The 26850-nt window shown below is 31.0% G+C and overlaps 1 protein-coding gene across 3 annotated transcripts in view; it reads right to left on the bottom strand.

The window, feature by feature from the left end:
- The window catches only part of Myc (bHLH transcription factor Myc), a 265387-nt gene that overhangs the window by 162595 nt on the left and 75942 nt on the right, over positions 1-26850 (bottom strand). For 2 of the 3 annotated variants that reach the window (XM_012283224.2, XM_012283225.2), the window contains exon 2: positions 22385-22634. The exons of the other annotated variant lie outside the window; for it this stretch is intronic. In XM_012283224.2, the coding sequence (XP_012138614.2) occupies positions 22385-22528 (144 nt within the window). In that variant the 5' untranslated portion in view covers positions 22529-22634. The remainder of the gene's footprint in view (positions 1-22384; positions 22635-26850) is intronic. 3 annotated transcript variants of the gene reach the window in all.

Below are 26850 nucleotides of genomic sequence, written 5' to 3'. Positions count from 1 at the left end.
TGCCTCAAGACTATCAAGGGAGAAATCGATAACATAATCTACCACGGTAGTCCACATTATCTAGCCCGACATATCTCGTAATTTACCGTAGAAAAATTGCATAATCAGATTGAAATAACCTTAACTAGAACCATTGAGCAATACTCCATGTTGGTTGATCGATACGGTTCTAATCGATAGCATCTGAGGACACACATGTTCACGAAGATTTTTAGAATCTTTGATCGTTCTGAAGATTAGAGTACTTTAATTCCATTAAGGAATTTCCAACTTTGCTTGCACTATGTATTACAGATAAGATAAAACCGTTAAAAGGTAAAAAGACTTTTTTCTAGAAATGCTTCTTAGGCTGCAGGTTTTTTTGAATTTTGTCATGATTGCATTACTTCTTCTTTCTTACTTTCTATATAAAATTATTCAATAACCAGCTTTCCGAAGTCTTAAATTATCAAAATTTCCGGATATTCATTTTCAAAATCTTCAAATCCACAAATTCTTAAATTTTCAAATTTCCAGACATTCATTTTCCAGATCTTCAAATCCCCGAATCCTTGACTTCACAAATTTATCACCAAATTTTCCAAAATTTGCAAGTTTCTAAATTCCCAAACTTACAAATCCCCAAATTTCCAAAGAATTTGCACGAAAAATTGAAATGTCCACTTTATTAGATAAACGATTTTATGGGACATATCGTACATCGTTAAGAACATGAACCCAATAAATTCGCATCGCTATTTTAAGGCGTCCAGCAGCTGAAGTATTACTTAACGGGGGCAATACCTTTAGACAGATGAAAATAAGCTGATATTTGTGAACTTTTTTTGTATAGGACACTTCTGTTTTGCATTTTCGAAATTTCAAGTATAATTTATTATAACTATTGCCTATTACAGAATATTTTCTGTTTTGCAAAATATTTAAAAATGCCGGAATTATGACAATCCTTTCTGGAAGTGTTTTGGCGCGTCTCGTGAATCGGCGTGGGTTCTAGCGTTAGATATATTGGTCTGAAGCAAGTTTGCAGACAATGTTTCGAAAACTAACATTCACAGTTAGTAGATGAACCTCAGAAATGTGCAAACTATGTAAAATTAAAGAAATGGCGCGCTTTTAAAGAAAAACTTTGAATTTTATTGAAAATTTTTGCAATGTTTTGCAATAAAAAGGACTTTAATGTTCAATTTATTTCATACATTTAGGTCCATATGTTAGATAGTATTGTCATGGATATGTGCAAAAAATTTGAGCTCGATTGATGAACTAGTTTTTGAATTATCAGCCACGCTAATTTTAAGAACGTCGTTTTGAGAAAAACGCGTTTAAAGTTTCAGTCCTCCGTACTGACCGCGTGTATACCCGCGGCGCTAATGGGCCATAACTTCAAAAGGGCTTCGTATTTCACTTTAAAATTTTGAGACAATATTTTCAAGATGTTACACTAACATTTTATAGAAAAAAATTTTGTAATTTTTTAAGATTCTAAAGGTATTGCCCCCCTTAAGATGTGTGCCGCGTCGCATTAAAGTTCACACAAGATTATATTAAAAATGAAATATTATTTTGATTCAAGTATTATTTAATAAAAGTAAAGTTACGTACTAATGTGCAATAACTAATATCATTAAAATATGTTTGATCATAAAAAATTAAGTAATACTTGAAGTGTATGCAAAGTTGCGTTATACCCATTATTTTCAATTAATTTTAATATGAGGATATTAATTTTCTAATGTAACGTAACGTTTTCTATATTTTGAGGCTTGTAACGGTTTTATCTATGTTTAGTATTACCATAGCTCCTATTAGAAAGTAGTTACCGTTTTTTATCTGTTGACCTCCTGCAAAGTGCTTTTCCAAAAATACTAAACCTTGAACATACATACATACATTCTTTAAAATCGTCATGTAAAATGATTTAGTGTTTTGTTATAGACTTTGCTGTAAATATGACATCACAATTTACACCACAGAAGAATTTTAATTAATTAACAAGTACATACTTCTAAGATTTATTAATTTATTTAATATTCTTAACACAATTATTTTTTTCACAAATATGATATCTATATGAAAACTATTGGAGATAAAAGTAATATAAGAGCGATACACGAATTAGCATTAACATTTGTCTCCATCTAGCGATGTTAATCATCATTGTTTGTTCCTTCTTGTGTTCGCATGTTTCGATTCAATTTTGTTCTCTAATTTTTCTTCTCACGTAATTCTGATTGTATTTTATATCGTTCTTAAATAAATAGTTTTTTGTGCTTTGTATATAATTAATTACGACACACAAAGAATGGATGAAAACGAAGATGTTCGTGAACATATTCAGAAATTCTTTGATATCATCGATAAACTGAGCGAGATGGAAGTTCATATAAATGAAGATTTATTAACAATCATGCTCTTATATAGTTTGCCAACAACTTTCGAAAATTTTCGTTGTGCTATTGAGTCTCGTGACGAATTGCCATCACCGGAAACTTTGCGCATCAAAATTATTGAAGAAAGTGACGCTCGGAAAAACGACGCACGAAGCAATGTTCAAGGCGCCATGGTTGTAAATAAAAGTTTTCGGAAATGGAATCAGAAGAAAAAGGCAACGGAAAAGAAAGACGTGAGTGTTAAGGAAAATTTCAAATATCAGTGTCATCGGTGTCGTAAGTACGGTCATAAAGCCGCGGATTGTAGGAAATTTAAAGACGATCGCGGATCAAATGCAAATAAAGCTGAAGATGTCGGATTATGTACGTTTCTCGAATGTACTGATAAACATGAAGTGTTGCGAGTAGACAGTTCGAGTAATGCCGGTAATTGGTGTATAGATAGTGGCGCAACTTCACATCTATGTAACAACTTGAACGAATTCACGAACATCGAATATTCGAGTCTCGGAAAATTAAATCTCGCGAACAGTACGTCAACCAAAATAACGGGAAGAGGAACGGTTTCTTTCTCGACAAAAGCTTATAATAATGAGAAGAACATTCGGTTGGATGATGCGTTATACGTACCGGATCTTCGAACAAATTTGTTATCAGTCGCGAAAATTACGGATAAAGGTTTTAAGGTTACATTTACTAAAACTAAAGCCGTGGTGACAGACAGTAACGGAAGTACGAAATTAGTAGCAAATCGCATCGGTGGATTATATTATGTGCGCGGAAATTCACATGGCGAGTGTAATGCTATTTCGCAAAATACATCGTCAAACGCGCCGGGTACGTTAATGTCGTGGCATCGTCGTCTTGGACATGTTAATTGTAAAGATCTTATCCAAGCGGTACGCGGAAAAATGATACAAGGAATTGATTTACCGGAACGTAATTCGGAATTAGAGTGCGACATTTGTATTCGTGGAAAAATGACACGAACGCCTTTTCCGAAGAAATCAACGCGGGAAACAGATTTACTGGAGATCATTCATTCCGATGTTTGTGGTCCGATGAAGACTATTTCGAATGGGAAAGCTAAATATTTTGTAACTTTCATCGACGATCATTCGAGATGGACTGAGGTACGTTTTCTCAAATCAAAAGACGAAGTCTTTGAAGCTTTTAAGGAATTTAAGCAACTCGTCGAGAATTTGAAAGGTAAAAAAATTAAATATTTACAATCCGATAATGGCGGAGAATATATGAGTCGCGAATTTAATAATTATTTGAGGGAACACGGAATTTCAAGAAGATTATCTGTTGCAAGAAATCCGGAACAAAATGGTGTTGCTGAGAGAAAGAACCGGACTTTATTGGAAACTGCAAGGTGTCTTCTGTTGCAGGCAGGTCTTTCTTCATCATTTTGGGCTGAGGCAGTTAATACAGCGAATTATATTAGGAATCGTTGTCCAACTAGAAGTTTAGTAAACAAAACGCCGTACGAAGCTTGGACACATCGGAAACCAGACGTGGGAAACATGAAGGATTTTGGATGTAAAGTATTTCTTTTGAATCGAGAATCTAACAGAGATAAGTTTCAGTCGCGTTGCAAGGAAGGTATCTTTGTCGGCTATTCTGATAATTCCAAAGGATACAGGATTTGGTTGCCGAAAGATCGAAAAGTTGAAATTGCGCGTGACGTTAAATTTCTGGAAAATAAAGGAACTCGAGTTGTAGATCATGAAAAAGTAACGTTCGACAAAGAAGACGAAGCGGAAGAAGAAGAAATACCTCACGGAATTGACATTGAGCTGAAGCCATCAATCAGTGTTGAAAATAATGATTTTTCGGGTAATGATTTTGACGATTTTCAGGAAGATTTGCCAGGTGAGCAAAACGTCGAAGAGGAACGACCAGACGAAACGCCTAGAGTAGGTCGTGGAAGATCACGTGGAAGACCGAGACTACTTCGTACTGGTTTGAGGGGAAGACCACGGAAATTATTTCAAATGCCAAGCGAACTTGCAGGTAATGTTGAGGAGAATTACGCATTTGTATCGGAAATTACCATGAAGCAAGCGATGTCTAGTCCAGAAGTGAATGAATGGATAAGAGCTATGGCAACCGAGGTAAAGTCAATTATTAAAAATGATACGTGGGAAGTGGTTTCTCGACCGAAAAATTGTGACGTTATCGGGAGTAGAATGGTTTTACGAAATAAATGTCGACCGGATGGAACTATTGAGAAAAGGAAGGCGCGTCTTGTCGCTCAGGGATTCTCACAACGTCCGGGAATTCATTTTAATCAGACATTTGCTCCTGTAGCTAGATTAAGTTCTATTCGTCTTTTAATTGCTATAGCAGCGCGTTATGGAATGACTATTGAACAGCTTGATGTCACAACAGCATATTTGAATGGTGTACTGGATGAAGAAATATTTATGTCACCGCCTAAAATGTTAAACGAAGCGTTGGAATCACTTATTGAGTCAGAAGGTAAAAATAGTCAAATTAAAATTAAGGCACAACGCATGTTAAAGGAATTATCGTCTGGGGACAAAGTTTGTCGTCTCAAGAAATCTCTATACGGCCTACGACAGGCTGGAAAGTGCTGGTACAATCGATTGGACAAAGCTCTGAAGAAATATGGAATGTCAAATTGTCACAGCGATCCTTGTGTATATCATGCAGGTCAAGGGGAAGACTTATTGCTGATGACGGTATATGTTGATGATATTTTGATAATTTCCAGAAATGTTAAGGCGATATCGGCAATGAAGAGGAATCTTTCCCAAGAGTTTGAAGTTAAGGACCTTGGTAGTATTGGCTACTGTTTAGGTATCGAATTTGCTCGTCGGGAAAACAATATCACTATGCATCAAAAGGGTTTCATCAGGGAAATTCTGGATCGTTTTGGAATGACCGAATGCAGGCCAGTCAGTACTCCTGTCGATCCGAATGTGAAGCTGACGAAACCGGAAGGCGAACCTGATAGTGATATTCTCAAGCTGCCTTATCGAGAATTGGTCGGAGCTCTAATGTACCTGGCGGTTGCTACGAGGCCAGATATTGCGTTTGCAGTTGGATATTTAAGTCAATTTAATGACTGTTTTGGGTCTATTCATTGGACAGCTGCTAAACGTGTATTGCGTTATCTGAAAGGAACCATGAATTTAGGATTTTCTTTCTGTTCAGATTCTGATACAATAAAAGGATTCGTGGATGCAGACTGGGGAAACTGTTTGATTGATAGACGATCATTTACCGGATATGTTTTCACCCTAAGTGGAGCGGCCATATCATGGGAAGCGAGAAAACAGAGAACAGTAGCACTATCATCAACTGAAGCTGAATATATGGCTGTCACTGAAGCTGCAAAAGAATCTATATATTTACGTAATTTCTTACAGGAATTGGGATTCTCGAATCTTACAAATATTGTATTGTACAATGACAATTTAGGAGCCAAACGAATGGCTGATAATGCATCTTTTACGGCCAGAAGCAAACATATAGATTTAAGACATCATTTCGTACGAGAAGTTTTGAAAAATCGAGAAATGAGAATTGAATATATTTCTACGGATGAGATGCCTGCAGATATGATGACCAAGGGCCTTCCAGGGCCTAAACACAAGAAGTGTTCTGAAAGAATTGGACTTCGAGCGATTTCCTGCTGAAACGTGCGAATTAATGCAATTAATGCGTGTCTCGAGGGGAAGTATTGGAGATAAAAGTAATATAAGAGCGATACACGAATTAGCATTAACATTTGTCTCCATCTAGCGATGTTAATCATCATTGTTTGTTCCTTCTTGTGTTCGCATGTTTCGATTCAATTTTGTTCTCTTATATTCTTCTCACGTAATTCTGATTGTATTTTATATCGTTCTTAAATAAATAGTTTTTTGTGCTTTGTATATAATTAATTACGACACTATTCGTCCACGGATCTCCTCGCCTTCAACAAAAACTGTTAATATTAAAATATAACAATAATATAAACTTCTTCAAATCTTACAACATAATTTAATGTTACTTAGCAATAAATAGTAAATATTACAATTGGCAATAATAATGTAAATAATGAAATCTCCAAATTCCTAAATTACAAATTTAAAAATTAAAATTTCTTAATACCAAAATTCCTGAACATCAAAATTCCCCAATTACAAATTTTGAAATTTATAAAATCTAAATTACAAAATTCCTAGATACAGAAATTGACAAACACCAAAATACCCTAATATTTAAACTTTCAAATACCATAATTCCCAAATTCCAAATTTCCAAATATCAAAATTCCCAAATACTAAAATTTCCAAATATCAAAATTCCCAAATCTCAAAATTTCCAAATACCAAAATTCCCAAATTTCCAAAGTCCCAATTCTCTAAATTTCCAAATCTCCAAAGTCGCAAATCTCCAAATTCCCAAATCTCCGAATTCCCAAATCTCAAAATTCCCAAATTTCCAAAGTCCCAAATATCGAAATTCTCAAGTCTCTAAATTACCAGATACCAAAATTCCCCAATACAAAAATTCCGCAACACAAAGCTTCCCAAATATTAAAGCTCTCAAATCCCAAAATTCCGCATCAGCAACTATTCAATATTCAAAATCTCCAAATTCCCAAATTTCCAAATATCCACATACAGTAATTTGAAATTAATAACGCAAATACAATTGACAATTATAATATAAATAATAAAGTTAACAAAAATATCAGAAACTAATGAAAATAAATTACAACCTGACTTTACTAAATAATTTAAACAATCTAATAATAATAACAGAGTCAGATACTATAAGGTTATGGTTTACTATGATATTTCGAAGGTTTCTAATTGAAGTGGAAATTTTATGCCCAGATAGGCAGACATATCTTAAGACCCGAAACTGAATATACATGTAACTTAATTTTATTTCGGTTTCATGATCAATATTACGTAAGCTTGATTCCACACTTTTACTGTCTATTTACAATGTTACTTGTAGAGCTTTTGTTATGTCTGCATATCTTAATTTCAGCGTAAAAGTGTCGTTTCATTTGCACAGCTGATTCAATGAATTTTATAATTGCCTTTTTTCTGAACCTCTGTCTCTAAGGTAAGGGTAAATCCTTATCTCTCTGTATGCAAGAATGTTTATTTTTTCGAAATCTATGACCGGGTTGCAAACTTTATCGCCAGCAATCGTAGCTCACTGTTTAAGGGAGGCAATACCTTTAGAATCTTAAAAAATTACGAAATTTTTTTTTCTATAGAATGTTAGTGTAACGTTTTAAAAATATTGTCTCACAATTTTAAAGTGAAATACGAAGCCCTTTTGAAGTTATAGCCGATTAGCGCCGCGGGTATACACGCGTTCAGTGCGGAGGACTGAAACTTTAAACGCGTTTTTCTCAAAACTACGTTCTTAAAATTAGCGTGGCTGATAATTCAAAAACTAGTTTATCAATCGAGCTCAAATTTTTTGCACATATCCATGACAATACTATCTAACATATGAACCTCAATGTATGAAATAAATTGAACATTAAAGTCCTTTTTATTGTAAAACATTGGAAAAATTTTCAATAAAATTCAAAGTTTTTCTTTAAAAGCGCGCCATTTCTTCAATTTTATATAGTTTGCACATTTTTGAGGTTCATCTACTAACTGTGAATGTTAGTTTTCGAAACATTGTCTGCAAACTTGCTTCAGACCAATATATCTAACGCTAGAACCCACGCCGATTCACGAGACGCGCCAAAACACTTCCAGAAAGGATTGTCATAATTCCGGCATTTTTAAATATTTTGCAAAACAGAAAATATTCTGTAATAGGCAATAGTTATAATAAATTATACTTGAAATTTCGAAAATGCAAAACAGAAGTGTCCTATACAAAAAAAATTCGCAAATATCAGTTTATTTTCATTTGTCTAAAGGTATTGCCCCCCTTAATTAGCGCAAAAATCACAAAGCAGGACCTCTCCATGGTCCGCGCTAAGCTATAAAAAGGGTATCATTTCACCCTCTTACGCACGACGCGTCACTATAGTGGCTTTTGTAAATACCATACCTCCGTGTGAAGGTCCACTACAATTTCGCGAATTTCATCGCAGATTACATAACGCCACGATAGTATCACTCGCTCACAAATTCAATTGAATGATCCTTTCCATATGTTTTGATTCATACTTCCTTCGCCTTCGCCACGTTTAGTATATTAACAAATGTATTAGCTATAATGTATTAACAAATCTCACAAAAGTACATTACATGTAAATAAAAAGTAACGACCAGTTCAAGTACTATGGAGCACCTCTTTACACTAATACATATTGTAAACATTTGGAAACTAGATAATTTGTGAATTTTCTAAAAAAGTAAATTATCAAAGTTAAAGTATATGTATCATATCTTTAGGAAAAACTATAATTTAATCATCAAAAAGTTCATTTCAAAATATTCGCGTGGAGAACAGCGAACTCTGACGAACAGTGTCGAACTCTGTCGTACAAAAAAAATATATTTGAATATGAAATATGTTTGTACATACAACAAATTTGAATGCGAAATATATTTGTACCCTAAGTTTAAAGATGACATATTTTTTTATCTAAAAGAAACTTGCATATGAAATATATTTGTATTAGCACAAATTTGAATATGAAATATACGTGCACTTAAAATATGCATGTCCTATACATATGTGTGCATATAAGATAAATTATTGTAACATTTTAATTGAAGTCGTGTAACAGGAAAAATTCTACTAAAATATTTTTTTGAAACTACATATATTTTACTAATATAACCTACAAAATTGATCATTAAAATTTTTAATTAATTTAATTTACATGTACTAATATGTATAAACACATTATTTTTTATTTTATTTAAATTTTCTTAAAATTCTTTTAAGCTTATTGTTTTATTGTTCTCTATGAACAATATGGTCCATATTTTTATTTAAAAAAAATTATTTCTTACGAGGTATCACTAGCAAAAGAATAATAAATCATGTACATACACGTTATCAAAAATGAATCAGCATTCTTCAAAAGTATTTTGTTCGTAAAAAATAAAGTTTTACTATTTTTATCTGCGACTACAAGAGCCGATAGGCGCCAGGTAAGCCTATAGTGACTCAATTATTATTTTTTAATTCTCCTTCCACCTCCTTGACCTTCGCATATTCTCTACAAAGCCTTGACGAGTGTTTTAGATCATTATCTCGATGTAATGTGAATTCCCAGTCACTAACACGAACTACTGAACTGTATTTTATCGACAAATTTTCCGCGTATCGATAAATTTTCCTGTCGTTTCTTGTTTTTCCGACTTGTTTCTAAGACTCTCAATTCCTATCATTGAAAAATATGCGTATACTTTCTAATTCACGGATATCCTAATTATAATTTACATAATTCTTAACGCTTTTAATTGATTAAGGAACTATTAAAATTACAGCTACTTTACTTTTTTCTAAACAGGTATCATTTTTATAGTGCTTTTCATTATAAATTCTAATTTCGATACATTGTATGCAAACGTGATATAGATCTGATTGGACATATGCATAACGGATTGCTTTCATAAACAGTCATTAAAATATCATTTTACGATGACAGGGGCACGTTTATTCTAGAATACGTTTTGTAGCTAGGTAGTGAAAATTCAGTCACATTTTTAAATCGCAGAATTAAATAAATGGAAAATGGGAATGTTGAAGAATTGAAAATTGAAAGATGAGTAAATGGGGAAATGAAACAGCGAAATAATAGAATTATAAAGAAATAAAAAACTGAATAATAGAAATATTTAACAGATGAAAAATGAAATTGCAAAATTGGCAAATTAAGAAATTGAAAAATGGACAAATTGAGAAATTGTAAAATTGAAAACTAGACAGATTGAAAAATTGAAAAGTTGAAAAATTGAAAAATTGAAAAATTGAAAAATTGAAAAATTGAAAAATTGAAAAATTGAAAAATTGAAAAATTGAAAACTGGACAGATTGAAAAATTAAAAAATGGACAAATAGAGAAATGGAAAAATTGATAAATCGAAAACTGAAGAATGAAATAATTGAAAAATTGAATACCAACGATGAAAAAATTGAAAAATCGAAAAGTGAAGAATGAAATAATTGAAAAATTGAATACCAATGAAGGAAAATTGAAAAATTGAATATTTAACATTCGAAATTGTAGAAAATTGGAAAACTGAAAAACTAAAAAATTTTAAATTCGAAAATGTAATCATGTGAATGCTGAGATATTTCTTATTTTTGTAAATATGAGCATTGAAGAATTGTAAAACTATAAAATTGTAGAATTGTAAAATTGAAAGATTAAAAAATTGACAAATTGAGAAACCGAAGACTACCGAATTAAACAGATGGAAAATGAGAAAATTGAAGAATTGAAAATAGTAAAATTAGAAAATGGGGACTTATGTTAATTGTATAAGTCTTACATACAACATAAGTATAGATCATATGTATACATGTCTTTATGTTATAACATATACTTTTTGATGTTATATATGTATACATACATTACAATACTGTATTAAAATCTATAACTTTAATCATATTCCTGTAGTCATCAAATGAAGTTAAATATCCCAGACAAATCCACAATAACTAATGTATAAGTTACCGTGAAAGACCGAAATCTGGAGAATGTCGACTTTCACCGGTGAATGTCAACATTCACATAGTCGCTTGGTGTATGTCCGAAATATTTGCTAAATACCCTTATTTCTGACTTACACCGGTAAATGTCGACATTCACCATGCACTAATGGTGAATGTTGAACATGTCGGAGATTTATATTTTCTTCTCCGTAATTCAGTCGCTATAAAACGTCACAAGGGTAGCGTAACTTTTTCGCCTCTTTTTCTGAGAGGAGTGACCAAGAATTTAAAACACATAATACATTCTAAGCATACGTGTTCTTCCTCCGTGGTCTATTCTGGCGTGAGTTTCATACAGTATAATGAACAATTTTTCATTGGTAACATAATACTGTATATTCGTTTCCCCTGATTTTAATGGTACAATTAATTTCCTTTCATCATTAATTTTTAAAACGTCAAAACGTTTTAATCGTCTGTAATCCAAAGGTGTGTTCCACTTAGTTTTAGCAGAAACCACTTCAGAAAGTATTTTAGAGTACTTTTCTTGAGAAAAATAAAAACAATTGTCTTCTCGTCTACCCGCAATTAATGCATTTAACTTTTCAAGAAAAAGATCACGATTTACTGCAGTATCCATTCAGTATAAATTACGGTATTGGAAAAAGAATTAAGAAAACGTTGCTCGCATCATCAAAGCTTGCATAAGATTGACAAAACTGACTGACTCCCAGCAGAACACAGGATTTGGCGGGAGAGAGCCAGTCGCTTCTTTGTCGGCTCCTCTCTTTTGGACCTCCATCAGAGCATATCTGTGATTGTCGACATACACCGGTGGGAGTCCGAATGTACAAGAATGTAATAAAATATTCGATCTTTCACTGACGTATTTGGTATGTGTTGACATTCACCGATGAAAGTCGAAATTCTCCAATTTCGGTCTTTCACGGTAACATATACATTAAATCCAATTAAGTGCCCAAACCTTTTCCACATACAACTAATAAATTCCTCAACATACAATATACGATAAACGAACTAATTTAAACAAATAAAATTTGCATTCTCATTAAAAAGAATGAGAAAATAAAAAAATTCTAATAAGAGTGATGAAATAGTCTAATTTAACCAGTTAAGTATGTTTGACGACTATATCCGTCATGGAGATGTGGCAGAATTTTGTGTCATGACGACTCTATCTGTCATGCGTAAAATTTTGTTACAATTTGATATCTAAATTGTAATTTTGGCGAAAACTAAATTATATTCGTAAATTGTAATATGTTTAAAATGTTTAGAGGTCAACACAAAATGAAATACACAAATAAAAAGTGTAAATGATTTGAGATGGATCCATAAATTCTTGAGAGCTAACTCGTCATCGCTTGATTATCGCGACACACACTGGTGCGCGCTTTGCATAAGATCGCCATAGTTAACTGGTTAATTCTGGTTAAATATAAAAAAAAATAATGGATAAAACACCTCGGTGACCAAATATCAATAAATATAATTTTCACGACAAGGGTTTGCAAATTTGACTTTTACAAATATCTGCAAACACCCACAGAAAATAAAATGGAAATGACAAAGTGTAATTTTCTCGAGTATTAACAGAGGAGATAGCATCAGAATCCAATAAATCGTCGGGCAGGAATCTCCTGAACGGCTACGTCGACAAAAGAGCCTCGTAAATTTCGTCTGGTGGATTTAAAACCGGTTTGTCAAGTGCCTTGTACGTACGTGACCAACTGTAACAATTTTTACTGCAATTTTCATATGCCTCATGACAGACTAGTCACGATTACCGGAGTATACATTGTACACGCGAACAACTCTTGCTTAACATCGGAACAATCGAACCTGTCAACATGACGGCTCTTAAATGCCTTGTTTCATATTACAGAAATTATTAAGGCGCTTTTGACTGCCGTACAAAGGAATTACATATATTAGCGTGGTGAGGACTTTTGTTTGGATGAGAAAGAGATGTGAGTTTACTAATAGTGTAAATACTGTACTGGGATGTTTGGAAATTTGAGAATTGGATATTTTAGATGTGAAGGAGTTGCAGATGCGGAAAGTGGGATTTGGGAGTTTTAAGATTTGCGAATTTGGGGATTTGGGGATCTGGGAACTTGGGAATTTGGGAATTTGGGGATTTGGGAATTTAGGGATTTGGGAATCTGGGGATTTGGGGATCTGGGAATTTGGGGATTTGGGAATTTAGAGATTTGGGACTTTGGGAATTTTGGGATCTGGGAATTTGAGGATTTTGGAATTTGAAGATTTGGGACTTTGGAGATTAGGGACTTTGAAGATTTGGGACTTTGGAGATTAGGGACTTTGAAGATTTGGGAATTTGGAAATTTGGGAACTTGAAGATTTGAGACTTTGGAGATTTGGGAATTTGAAGATTTGGGAATTTGGAGATTTAGGAATTTTGGGATCTGGGAATTTGAGGATTTTGGAATTTGAAGATTTGGGACTTTGGAGATTAGGGACTTTGAAAATTTGGGACTTTGGAGATTAGGGACTTTGAAGATTTGGGAATTTGGAAATTTGGGAACTTGGAGATTTGAGACGTTGGAGATTTGGGAATTTGGAGATTTGGAAATTTGGGAATTTGGAGATTTTGGACTTTGGGGATTTGGGAATTTGGAGATTTGGGACTTTGGAGAATTAGGAATTTTGAAATTTGGGAAGTTTAATGTTTGGAAATTTTGATATTTAGGAATTTTGGGATTCAAAATCTACAAATTTTAGAATTTGTAATTTGGAAATTCAGAGATTCAGGAAATTGAGAAATATTGGAAACTAGGAATTTTCATTGAGCTTTTAGAGATTTAGGAATTTTGTGATATAGAAACTTCAAATTTGAAAATATAGAACATTCATATTTTTTATTTCAAAACTAGGGAATTTAGAAAATTGGAAATCTAGCAACTTTGAAATTTAGCAATTTAACTGGAAAATTTGGAAATTTGTTATTCAGAAATTTAAAAATTTCAGAGTCGAAATTATAATTGAAACTTGAAAAAATTATTGAATAAATTCTAATTGAAAATTAAATAAATAATTGAATAGAACTATTGGAAAATTTATACATTTAAATCGTTCCAAAATTTGAAGAATTTGAAAATTTTTCTTTCAGAAATTTATAAATTTAACTTCAGAATAAAGAAATTTGAAAATTTCAAAAATTTCGAAACTAAACAGCTGAAAGTTTCTGCTTCATTGTCCGTTGTCTACCAAGAAACATTGCCGAAACGTTTGAAACGAATACCATAGAAATTAACACTGTGAAAAGTAGCCAACCGTAACGGTGTCACAGGTAAAAGAAAATCGAAGAATGGTTTTTGATTGGAAGGGATTTCTGAAACAGTATACGGTTAGACCTTTTTCTGTACTTACTACCTGTAAGCTAATAAAGAACAGGGGGTAGCAGGCATATATTTTGAAAGTTATTCATGGCTTGTAACACTCTCGATACGCTTTCGAATTTCAACGGTATAAAAACGTAACTAGTGTTCCAAATAACTCGAAAATCATCTAAAAATCAACTAATTCGATGTAAGTGAAAAATGGAAATAAGATAAAACTATAACATATAAAATGATTTTTCATATGTGATTTTCTTTAGAGAAAATTAAATTTGAATATCCTTTAAAATGTTCTCCTAGAATGTTCTTTGAAATATTCTCAAGAAAATTTGTTTGCAGTAATAACAATTTAATAATTTTTGTTAATTAACAGAAGGTGATGTTTTTCTGAGAAATTTGCAAACTGTTCTCACAGATAGAAAATTTATTTACCATAATAAAAATGATAAATTTTATGATTTTATGTATACTATTATTATACAATATCATTATTTATTATCATCGTACATTAACATTATATATTATCATCATACATTATCATTATATATCATCATCACATATTATCATTATATATTATCATCATATATTACCATTATATATTATTAGTATATATTAACATTATATACTATCATTATACATTACCATTATATATTATCATCATATATTATCATCATATATTATCATTATATATCATCATCATCATATGTTATCATTATATATTATCATCATATATTATCATTGTACAGTATCATTATACATGTATACATCATTATAAATCATCATTCGATCAAGTGTACTACGGTCAAAATTATTAAAAAATTAATAAGATAAAGTACTGTGACTAGTATACCTAACCTAACCTAACCCACGTCCTGTTGCTGCTACTATAAATAAACAAACGAAAAAAAAAACAGTTAAAAAAATTCTTTAACATTACTTCAACTTTCCAACCAATAATTGACACGTCCAACAAAATGACGAAACGTTTTCATATATTTCTATGAATAAATCGTCGCGATAAAAGTAAAATAGAAAAGCTTGCGACGTGTTCTCCAACTAAAATTAGGAAACTGAATGCGCGTTATTATATGTATAGAAGAAATTCCTCGTCTCATAATACGAGGCGCCATTCTCACGAACATGGACGAAAGTTTCTTCATGCGTGGCACGCAATCGTTTCTCTGACTGAAACGAAAACTATTTTGAATTCAAAGACCAGGGTCCGTTGACGTTCACGGATCATCGCTGTGATAAACTATCAACATTGAAGCATCTTGAAAAAACCAGTCCAAAATTCTTTTACTATCCATGTTTTTCGGGCGGAGGCTATCTAACGAAATCTAGGCTACTTTTTTAAAATGTTATTTACTTTTGTTTGGTAGAAATTTTGCAGCCAATTTTAAGGTTGAACGTTTTGATAACTGCACGTCTGCGCAGTTAAATATCGCCAGGGACCGACAATATTTTTGAAGAATTGATTTATAGTAATTTTATGTGAATTTAAGAAATATCATTTGTGAACATACATATAAAACAAACTAAAACACATTTAATACAACAAATTTATTATTTTACATTTGTGTGATACTGAAGCAATCATCACACTTGGAGTTTGGAGATTTGGGACTTTGGGAATTTGGAGATTTGGAACTTTGGGAATTTGGAGATTTGGGACTTTGGAGATTTGGAAGTTTTGAAATTTGGGAATTTGGAGATTTGGGACTTTGGAAATTTGGGAATTTGGAGATTTGGGACTTTGGAGATTTGGGAGTTTTGAAATTTGGGAATTTGGAGATTTGGGAATTTGGAAATTTGGGAATTTGAAGATTTGGGACTTTGGAGATTTGGGAGTTTTGAAATTTGGGAATTTGGAGATTTGGGACTTTGGAAATTTGGGAATTTGGAGATTCGGGACTTTGGAGATTTGGGAGTTTTGAAATTTGGGATTTTGGAGATTTGGGACTTTGGAAATTTGGGAATTTGGAGATTTGGGAATTTGGAGATTTGGGACTTTGGAAATTTGGGAATTTAGAGATTTGGGATTTTGGAGATTTGGGACTTTGCAGGTTTGGAACTTAGGAAATTTGAAAATTTTGAAATTTGGAGATTTCCAAATTATCCAAGTTACTCCAAGTTACCTTTGCTAACATGACATGAGAATCACACACATGTCATATGAACCGCCATGAAAGCGTCAACACTTATTTTGTGTACATTAAGTTTCATCATCTGTTTATTTTAACTTCATTTTTAATTTCGAAGCAATCATCACACAAAGGGTACCTTTGGCAACATCACACACATGTGTGACTGGACATTAACAATTGTTCCAGCTATCGCACACATGTGTGAATCGCCATTAAAATGTTAACACTTATGTGTACATTAATTCCAGTTTCATCATCTGGTTATTTACTTTTTAACTTCATTTTTAATTTTGAAGCAACTGTATTACCGCTAGGTTTACCGTTAATAGATTTTTAATTTTATAAAAAACGTGTGAAAGCTTGTTAAGTGTCCCATATTATACCCGTTAACACTTATCAAATCGACCATCTTTCACAGAGTTAGAACAGGAAAAATATTTGGTTCAACCTGAATTGGTTAACTGTACCGAATTGTTTACTAAACTTTTAACATGTGGAACAATTCGATTGTCGAGACAGGTAGTTTATGTTAACCACCTGTACATAAACCACTCGTACAGTGAATAACGTAAGTTCATTTGAACTCCAACATAGTCGACGACATTAAGATTCAGTGGACCAAGTGTCAGAGACATGCCAGTCAAGATATAGTAGTATACATCCAGTTCATCGACTTCTGACTCGACTTCAACGTGCCATCGATTCTAACCCTGACATCACCAAATCTGAAGGTCTTCATTCTATGTCGCGTAGATCACCGGATACGACGTTCAAAACAAAGTGATAACGATGTTATGAATCTAGGTGATAAAATGAAGGACGTACTAGTTGAACATTTACATTGGTTAATTATTCTAATGAGATTTGGTTTTAGAACTGTGCGATAGATGCGATTCTAATTATTTTAATGAGGTGCTGATACTTTAGGTAAAACATAATTTATTTCTAGAATAATATTTTATTTATTTCATTTATAAAATATTTGTTGGTTAGACAATATATTTGTTATTTTCTGAATTTTCAAATTTTCCAAATTTCCAATTCCAAAGTTTCTACATTTTCAAATTTTCCAGTTTTCCAATTTCCAAGTTTCTACATTTCCAAATTTTCAAATCTAAAAATTTTCAGTTATTCATATTTCCAAGTAATCAAATTTCTATATTTATAAACTTGATTGATTTTTAGGATTCTGTTTTTAAATTAGTAAATTTATAAACATTTCAAATTTCAATATTTTAATATTCTTATATTTTTTTCATTATTCCATTGTTTCATTTCTCCATTTTTTAATTTTTAGATTTCAAGGTATATGTATTTTTATGTTTCTGAATTTCCAAATTGGCAAATTACTAAATTTTCATGTAATTTCCAAGTTTTATTGATCTTTACATTACCATAGATTCAAACTAATAAATTTAGTTATGTTCTATGCTCTAATTTTTAAATCCTCAAAATCACACTGTTAAAAAACAAACTTTTCACCTGCAAATCACCATACCTCACTATTACTTGTCCAAACTCGTACAGAATTAAAAATCAATTACAAAAACTGCATCATCATTTGCACAAAATGACCTCCCACTACAAAACAAAAGAATGACATTCTTCCGGTTTATTAATATACCTTAATCTTTTCTGTAGACACGTTGTTGCATTCATTACGTCAGCAGTTCCAAAAAGTTGTAATAATCTCATACGTATGACCACCATGTGGCAGACATAATTTCTTGAAAATGAAATCTTCAGAGTTAGTCAAGGAGATTAATTATAACTTCATTTTAAAAGCTACAGACTGTTACTGTACAATGTTTATTTTTCGTCACATGACCTAGAACACTTTTTGACACGAAACAGAATAAGCACTATGTACTGTGATACTTTTAACGGATTCTTGTAACGGTTAGCTATCTTGGTGACCTCCAGACCAAGCCACAAAATGATGGTTCTAGTACTAGTGAGTTTACCAGGTGCCGAATTTGAATGTGTATTTCAAATTTCGAGCAGTTACTCTAATGCCGCCAAAGCAAATTGGGTGTTTCACTCTCGAAAAATTCACTCCATCAAAATTTCAAGTGATAGATCCAAAATTGTGGCTTGACAAATACAAATTGAGTCGTCAGGAGCCTTACATTTAACAAATAATTTACCATGAGCCTTGGGAAATAGTAGAAATAACAGATATTCAAGCTACCCATCCTCATTTTCTTCTCCTTTACATTCTGGTTTTCTAAATTATTTTTTATTTCAAACCTAACTTAAATTTAAATTTACATGCTATGAAATTATCGTTGATGCTTAAAATTTTATATTAATGGGTTACTGTAACTGTACTTTTTGTGGATATCACAAGTGAATCACAATAACTTCAATAATTTATAATGATTATAATTGTCTTTAATAACAAATTTAAAGATCATCCATTTCTTGAGGTTAAAATACGGTTTCTAGAAACACTTCTATTTCCAAATAAAATGATTTAAAAATCCATTGCAAGATTGAAGCCATTCTTACACCAGTTAAAACTAACTATACTAGTTTTACTTGCACTAGTTAAAACAGATTTCACAGACAATTCTAGCTGCTTCAACCGCAGTTTTTTCCTGAAGAAACAGGAAAACCATGCTAGGTTAAATATACAGTTTATCATTCACTTTCTAGGAGAAATCTATATTTTGGTTACAAAGATGACGTGAACTTGTTTACAACATTAGCAACGGTTGTTAAATATTGTTGACATAATAAAACGTGACTTCAGGGAATTTACTGTATCAACTAGCCACTGATCTATGAAGCTAAACGAAATTCATGCCCCAACACAATGTATTATAAATTAAATATCATAGCAAGTTTCGACGCTTCATTTTCTTGTTGATTATTGTTTCGTACATTTCTGAATTACTGTGCTTATAAATATGTAGTTAAAGGCTTTCATTTTTTATAGTTGTTTGAATGTAAACGTCATTAAACGTTCGTAAATGTAGGTTCAAAGAAACTCGGTAGTGAAAAGCTTGTAAATTAATATTTGTATGTAGATAAAGTTTATCCCTTTTATAACAAGCTTCGTACTTAAAGCTATCGCCTTCGCAAAGGATTAATTCTAATTCAAGGGCCGAAAAAGAACCGGAAATCCCACGATCCTCCAGCTAATACACACTCCAAGAGGATAGAGTTTAATTCGATCCACTTAGTTCATTATGGGTATCATGCGAGCTATACGACTTTGCATTTATACAGTTTGTTTCTACCAAGAGATAATGGAACCCGTTCTGATATATCAATAAAGTAAGAGATAAAGGCCGACTGTCCATTAACGCGGAAGATCCATGTAAAGTAGCGTGTCAATTAACAAAACACTTTACGTAACTTAATTTATCGCTGCAAGATAAATTGTTCGTACAAAGGGGGATCCCGAGAACCGTTTAAAGAATTCGCTGGAATTGATACACATCTGCTTTAAATGACCATTTGAAAAATTAGAATGACCCTTTAATCCCTTTTATCGCTGAATTATGAATAGCATTCTTCATCATTTTACTTGCTCTTCGATTTTTAATTATAAAATTTATTTCAAAAATTTTTCGATGCAAAAGCTTTAATTTTGCGTTATGTTTGTTGACTGTTAAATTAAAAAAAAATTTGCAATTAGCAAACTCCTTAAAAAATGTATGCTATATTTTCAATTTTTAAAAAGTATAACAAAATATAAAATAATAAAACAATTTATGTATTGCAAAATATTACTTATTCAAATGAGTAAATCAACTACATAAAGTAAAGAAGTGATGACTATTATTAAAAGTTTCTCAGCAATGAATTAAAGGATTCATAAATCGTAGATGTAAGACAAAGTTGACGCGTTTCGAGATAAGCGGCACAACGGTGGAAAGATAATTACTAGCACGTCATTTTCGACGAAATTTCGGCTACCCTTATGTCACAGACGTGTAATTAAACGTCCCTCACGATTACTTTACGTACGTGAAAGGATAAGACAATTAAAGCGATTAACTCGGGGCTCTCCAAATGCGACCACACTGGAATCTATGGCTGCCAAGAAACGTAGCCTTTGTAGTTGGTTGGTGAATTGAAACGACGCGGAAAGATAATGGGAAACCAGACACAGGAAAAGTATGGGTTAATCTACCACAACGTTCTCACTTCAAACTGTAATCTCTTCCGGCGTTTGGGTTCAATGATTTTCATTCATAACTGACAATTAGACTGTGAAAATGTTATCGAAATATTAGAAACCGCTTTCCGCGAATGCGTATGTTTATATGTTATGTCATACATTCGATATGCTGCATATCAGATATATCAAAATCTTAGATGAGTTATTGACATAAAAGTTATGTGAAAACTTTTGATACAAAGATAACTGCTTTCACTAACTAAATTTATAAATAACTTATTTTATACCAAGTTTTTATTAATTTTATTAATTTTATATATTTAAATTTAATAATAATTTAAAAATTGTATATATATATATATATATATATATATATATATATATATATTAATTATTTTATATATTAATGCATATATGAATCTAATATTTCAAATATTTTTTTTTATTAGAGTAAGAAATTCATTCTAGTCATAATTTTGCTGTTTACTTCTGTATATTAATTTTTTGGCGCCAAATTTAAAATAGAAAAATATCAAAATCAAATGATTTTATTATAACTTCAAAATGGGATCTAAAATAGTGAAATTTAGAATGAGATTAACTTTATTTAACTAATGTTAACTGATTTAATAATTGAATAAGGATTACAATAAATTAATTTTACGGCGCCAAATTTGAAATAGAAAAATAGCAAAATTGAATGATTTTATTATAACTTCAAAATGGGATCTAAAACAGTGATATTTAAAATGTGACTGATTTAATTTAAACAATAATTTATTGAATAATGTTAAACATCCTAAATATAATTATTATAATTATATAATTTATTATATAATTTATAATTAAATTAGTTTAAAAATAAATTTTAACTTAGTATAAAAAAATTGAATGGGACGTATATCTCAAAAATTCCCATCTAAAAACTAATTTTTGTTCAGATAATAAAAATTGAAATTGAAATAAATATATCCGAGCATATCTAATTTTGTTATAAAATTTATAAGAACGTTAATATACCATGAGCGCCGGTTCCGATAATAATAGTTTTGCAATAAATTTTGCTAACAACGTGTTCACTAAAATTCTACTACTATTCTATATTTAAACCCACGTAACTTTAGAACGGGCAAGGTCATTTACATTCTGTTATTTACGACGTACACTGTAAAATACAATACGTATTTATAACGGTAAAAGAGAAAATGATATTTCCGAAATAATTTATTGACGTGTTAAATCACTATGACAATACTATTCCAACAAGTGTTCAACTCTTTAAAACAAAATGTTATAAGAGTATGAAAGACAATTTAGACATTTTAATATTAAACGACTTTTATAAATTATTTCATTATGTGATATCAAGACGAATTTAAAAATCACTTAAATCTTATACAATTAATACGTAAAGACTGAACGGTTCAATAAAAATGACAGTATATTTTGAATGTACTATTACTCGGTTAGTTAGAAATAATTATTATAGTTAGAAATGACAAGAAATAATTTTCCATAAACGATAACTTTTCTTTTAATTAAAATAATAAACTTGTAACGGTAAGTTATCAAGGTTTTCGTTCGAATTAAAATTGATACGACTGTATTCGAAATTCTAACGGAAATAAACAACGTTCAAAACGTGTACCTAACCTACAAGGCCCCGACGAGAATTAACGCAACATAATATATCGTTATTTGTTCACTCACCTGCATGCTGTCGGCAGAAATAATTTCTCCACGAAACCTGCGAGCCAATTCGATGCCCAAACGCGATTTTCCACATCCTGTAGACCCCAAAATCGCTAAAACTGGCACACGCGACATGCTAACATTTCCGTAATCACTGATCATTACTCGAGACTGCGCATGCGCAGCGCCGGTCCGCCTGCGTTCCGCGTTCCTCTCATCGAAACGTGCGAGCCAGAGGCGGTTAATTTTAAATCACCGTTCGCTGAAACTAAGAATTGTATCTTATTAAGATTAAATGAATACGCACATCAGAATGAAATTATTTTTCAATAAGATGTAGCAGTGTATTGGTGACAACATATCTTAAATTATTACGGTTCATTTAGTTTGACGTAGGAATGCTAATTTTGTATGATAAATAACTCAGTAATTTTATGTAGTCTGTTATTTCAGTGTCACATTAAATGATGGAAAAGTTTGTAAATTATTAGTTCACGATGAAGTTGCATTAACATTCATTAGCATTCGTGAAGTTAGATTATGTGACAGTTTCTATCATCAATTATTTATGAATTTAGATAAACAGTGTTATAACTTCAATGTTTTTATGGATTGCAAAAAGTAATTAGCAATGGTACTTTATTTTGTTAAATGTATTTTGGTATTTATATAACTATATACTTACACATTACAAAAGAAATAATTGTAATGACAATGTAAAACCTGGATTAAAAAAAAAATAATCATTTTGAATGATACAATTTATACAAAAACAAAGGTTAATTATAAAATATAAAAAATAGTGGTTGCTCGAATTTTTTAAATTTTTAAACTTGTTCACTTTGGAAATATGAATGCTTTATTTCCATCCATATTTTAAATATGGAAGTTTTATTTATTTTTTAAATAAACTATTTTTTAAGCTACTTTTTAAATATAAAAGTGTGAATTATTTTTGATAAATCGAATTAAAGAGATTAGATGATTATACGTAATTCAATAAAAATTCAAAAACCACCGGAGGTCGACAGAGTCGAAAGGTCATTCGATTGTAGGTGATCAAGATGTAAAACAGAATTGAAATACTAATTAAACGGAGTTTATAGCACATTAAACTGAGGCTATATGTCAAGGTGATGTTACATTGAAAATTTAACCTTGAAATATCACCTGATTGATATTTTAATTACGGTATGACATTATGTAAATAGTGCTAACACTTTTTTAATACTTTTTTGTGATTACTGATGTGAGTATGCAGCGGATACTGTTGCTATTAGCAAAGCTTGGTGGATTTGACACTTAGGACAAATAAAATTTTCAAATTTATTTTTTCACATGTACTTTCATATTTTCGCATATTAAATCTGGATAAATATCTATAAACTATGTTGTCTTTTATATTGTAAAAATTCTTTTGCATTACAATAAATATATAATAAATTCTATATAGCAATGTATAATTTATAATTATATATAGTAAAATTATATATCATTACATATAATATAACAGTATTTTTATATACATATAAACACATATGTAACTACATATAATTACAAGTAAAAATTAAAAATGTAATTATATATTATTATTACAAATGAAAATAACTCATGTATGTTATAAAATAATTAATAAACATAAATAAAGCGTCATACAATATAATAAAGAAGCTTAAAAAAATCGTAATTTGTAAAAACGTAAAACGTGAACATAAGCATAAAAACACTCGTAGTATTAATAACCAACTGCAATTTTAAACGCAAAAAGTCTGGTAAACAGTATTGCGAATACATAAAATGGTATTCCGCAGTACTACAAATTTAGCTAACTACGCATGACGAATGAAAGACTATGAGATAGTATGTTGCTACCAAGAAACGAATAACATATCGTTATGTTTTCTAGCAGTACAAATGTGTATGTTATTAAAAATTACAAGTACTTTATACTTTGATATTTCGTTACGTAGCTGCTGAACTTTGGTGTCATTGTACGTTCATTCATGAACGAAGGCAACTTTATTTTATTATAAAAGTTCCTTTCATCTGCGAAATTATTTTTTACTTTTTATCGTTTTTAGCTGTTGAGTTATCTTGTGAAATATTTTGCAATATTAAAATATTAAACTTCACAATATTAAATTTATTATTAATACTAAATAAATGTATTTTATTTGTTCAGATGTAATGTGTAAAAATATGAAAGTATATGTGAAAAAATAAATTTGAAAACTTTATTTGTACTAAGAAATTTATTAATAAGTATCAGATAATATTAAATATTATTTTATATTTACTAACGTATGTGTTGTGAGACATAATTCAAAATCAGCGTATCATTAAAAAAATTATTACAGATGAAAATAAAATTATGATTGAAGTAGTTATTTGCTAGTTATCATATAAAATTACAAAACTTAAAATTTACAAAATAAGAAAAATATTATTACAACATTTTCTATCAATAATACATTACACATTGCATTGTGTCACAGTTAATTAAAATACTTAATTTGAACAATATAATCGACTTTATATACGAATCGTATTTTTTTAATCGAAAATAGATAACATTCAAGGACCCACTGTCATAACATAAAATTAATTTAATCAAAAAAGATGTATTTCAGTTTATACAACGGTAGTCGTCTTCATCAACTGTTTCCACAAGTCGACGTATCCTGACTGCTGATGTAAAGATAAGATAATTTAGAAATCAGTGTTCAAGAATTTCGAGAAGTAGCTGTAACAAAAATTAATCGTCTAAGGTGTCAAATTAATAAACGTAATTTATAGAGGAAAAAATGAACAAGTAGAGTAAATTTGTCTATTAATGTCAAATAACATCAGATAGTAACATCAATAGTTTGAGAATAACATCTTGGGTTTCTTATTTTAAATTAGAGAAATTAAGATGCTTTTGTCGAAATATAATTTTTGTTAAGATAAAAAATAATTGTATAAATTATTTATCGTTGTAAGGTGAAGTGGGGTAAGTTCATAAACGGGGCAAGTGTGTATACAGGCTATATTTATTACAATATGTACGAAATTTCTCCATTTATTATGTTTGTTTCCTCGTTTTGTTTCACTATATCCCCTTTTATATTTCAGCTAAGAGTACTTGTTTGCAGTATAGAGTACTTGCGTAATGCAGTAAAAAGCATTTTATAGCAGATTTGTTAATAATTCTGCTCTTGCCCCATCAAACATGAAATAAAGTTTCAAAGTATTTAACTTCAAGTTACGCTCTTACACCATTTTCGGAGAAAGTGCAGAGTAGTTGACATTTTAAACAATTTCCTATCAAAATCAAAATGTACAAGGAAAATTAAAGTCCTAGTTAATATTAATTAAATAGTAGTAATTGTGCAAAGCGTTCGATATCGACAGCGTTAAGTATTGACATAGCAAACTGAAAATACTTACGTTTAAATATCAACTTTGCAAAAACCAGTCTGCACTTACCCCATTTTACCGTACTTTTTCTTTAATATAGAAATGACTGAATATAGTCCTTAAATCTAGTGCTAGAAAATCCTCTTTTAATACAATTTCTATCAAGATTTCGTGTATTCCTATTTTGACCAAAAGGTGTCTTTTGAACCTTTCGAACCTAACCTTTCGTTTGAATACAAATAATTGCCACGTGGGACTTAAAATTATCAAATGTAGATAATTTGAGGAATATTGATACATTGATGTGTTTTTATTAGAGATTATCAAGTTGTAAATTCTAGCTAAATTCATCTACAAAATGTAAATATAGCGGTGCACTAAAATGCAACATGGCAGCTATAAACGAATACCAAAGTTATTCCGCAACTCCTGTATTTATTACAACTGAAACCAGAATTCTCTAGTCTGATTATAATTAATACGATGCTGCAAAATGGTGTTGATATTTATATGTAAAATGGTTTAAAATTACGCACTATCATGAAATTCTTAAGGTGTCAAAAGACACATGGTAGAAATAAGTATACCATATGCACATTTTTAGATCTAGGAGCTGGAAGAAAATATCGCTGAGTTAATTTAACAATTATTGTATGAAAAGTCAAAAAATTAATTGTGGAGTAATGATTCAAGTTGGAGAATATTAGGGTAAAATTTGAAAGGTGTCTTTTGACACCTCTTGGTAGAAATAGTGTTAATATGACACCTCAAATGATCAGGTGATCGCCAAGGATTGTCATTTTTGTCACCATGATACTGGTAACCATGATTACTCTTCGCACTACTTACATAACCATAATTGTTATAACTATTATCATCATTTTTACGTTTATTATTAGAGTAATCACTGTTCCCGCAAGTACCATCATTATTGCCACCATTTTCATGTTCAATGTCATCATTATTACCATTATTGTTACCATTTTCATGTTCGCTGTCATTATTACCATTATTACCACTACTGCTGTAGCAATTATGATGTCTAACATCGCCACTTTATCCTCAATCGAAAAGTAACTGCGCAT

This window comes from Megachile rotundata, chromosome 11 (genome assembly GCF_050947335.1).
Source record: "Megachile rotundata isolate GNS110a chromosome 11, iyMegRotu1, whole genome shotgun sequence".
Taxonomy (NCBI): domain Eukaryota; kingdom Metazoa; phylum Arthropoda; class Insecta; order Hymenoptera; family Megachilidae; genus Megachile; species Megachile rotundata.
The sequence above is the reverse complement of the archived record's forward strand: the minus strand, read 5'-3'. Positions and strand labels throughout refer to the sequence as shown.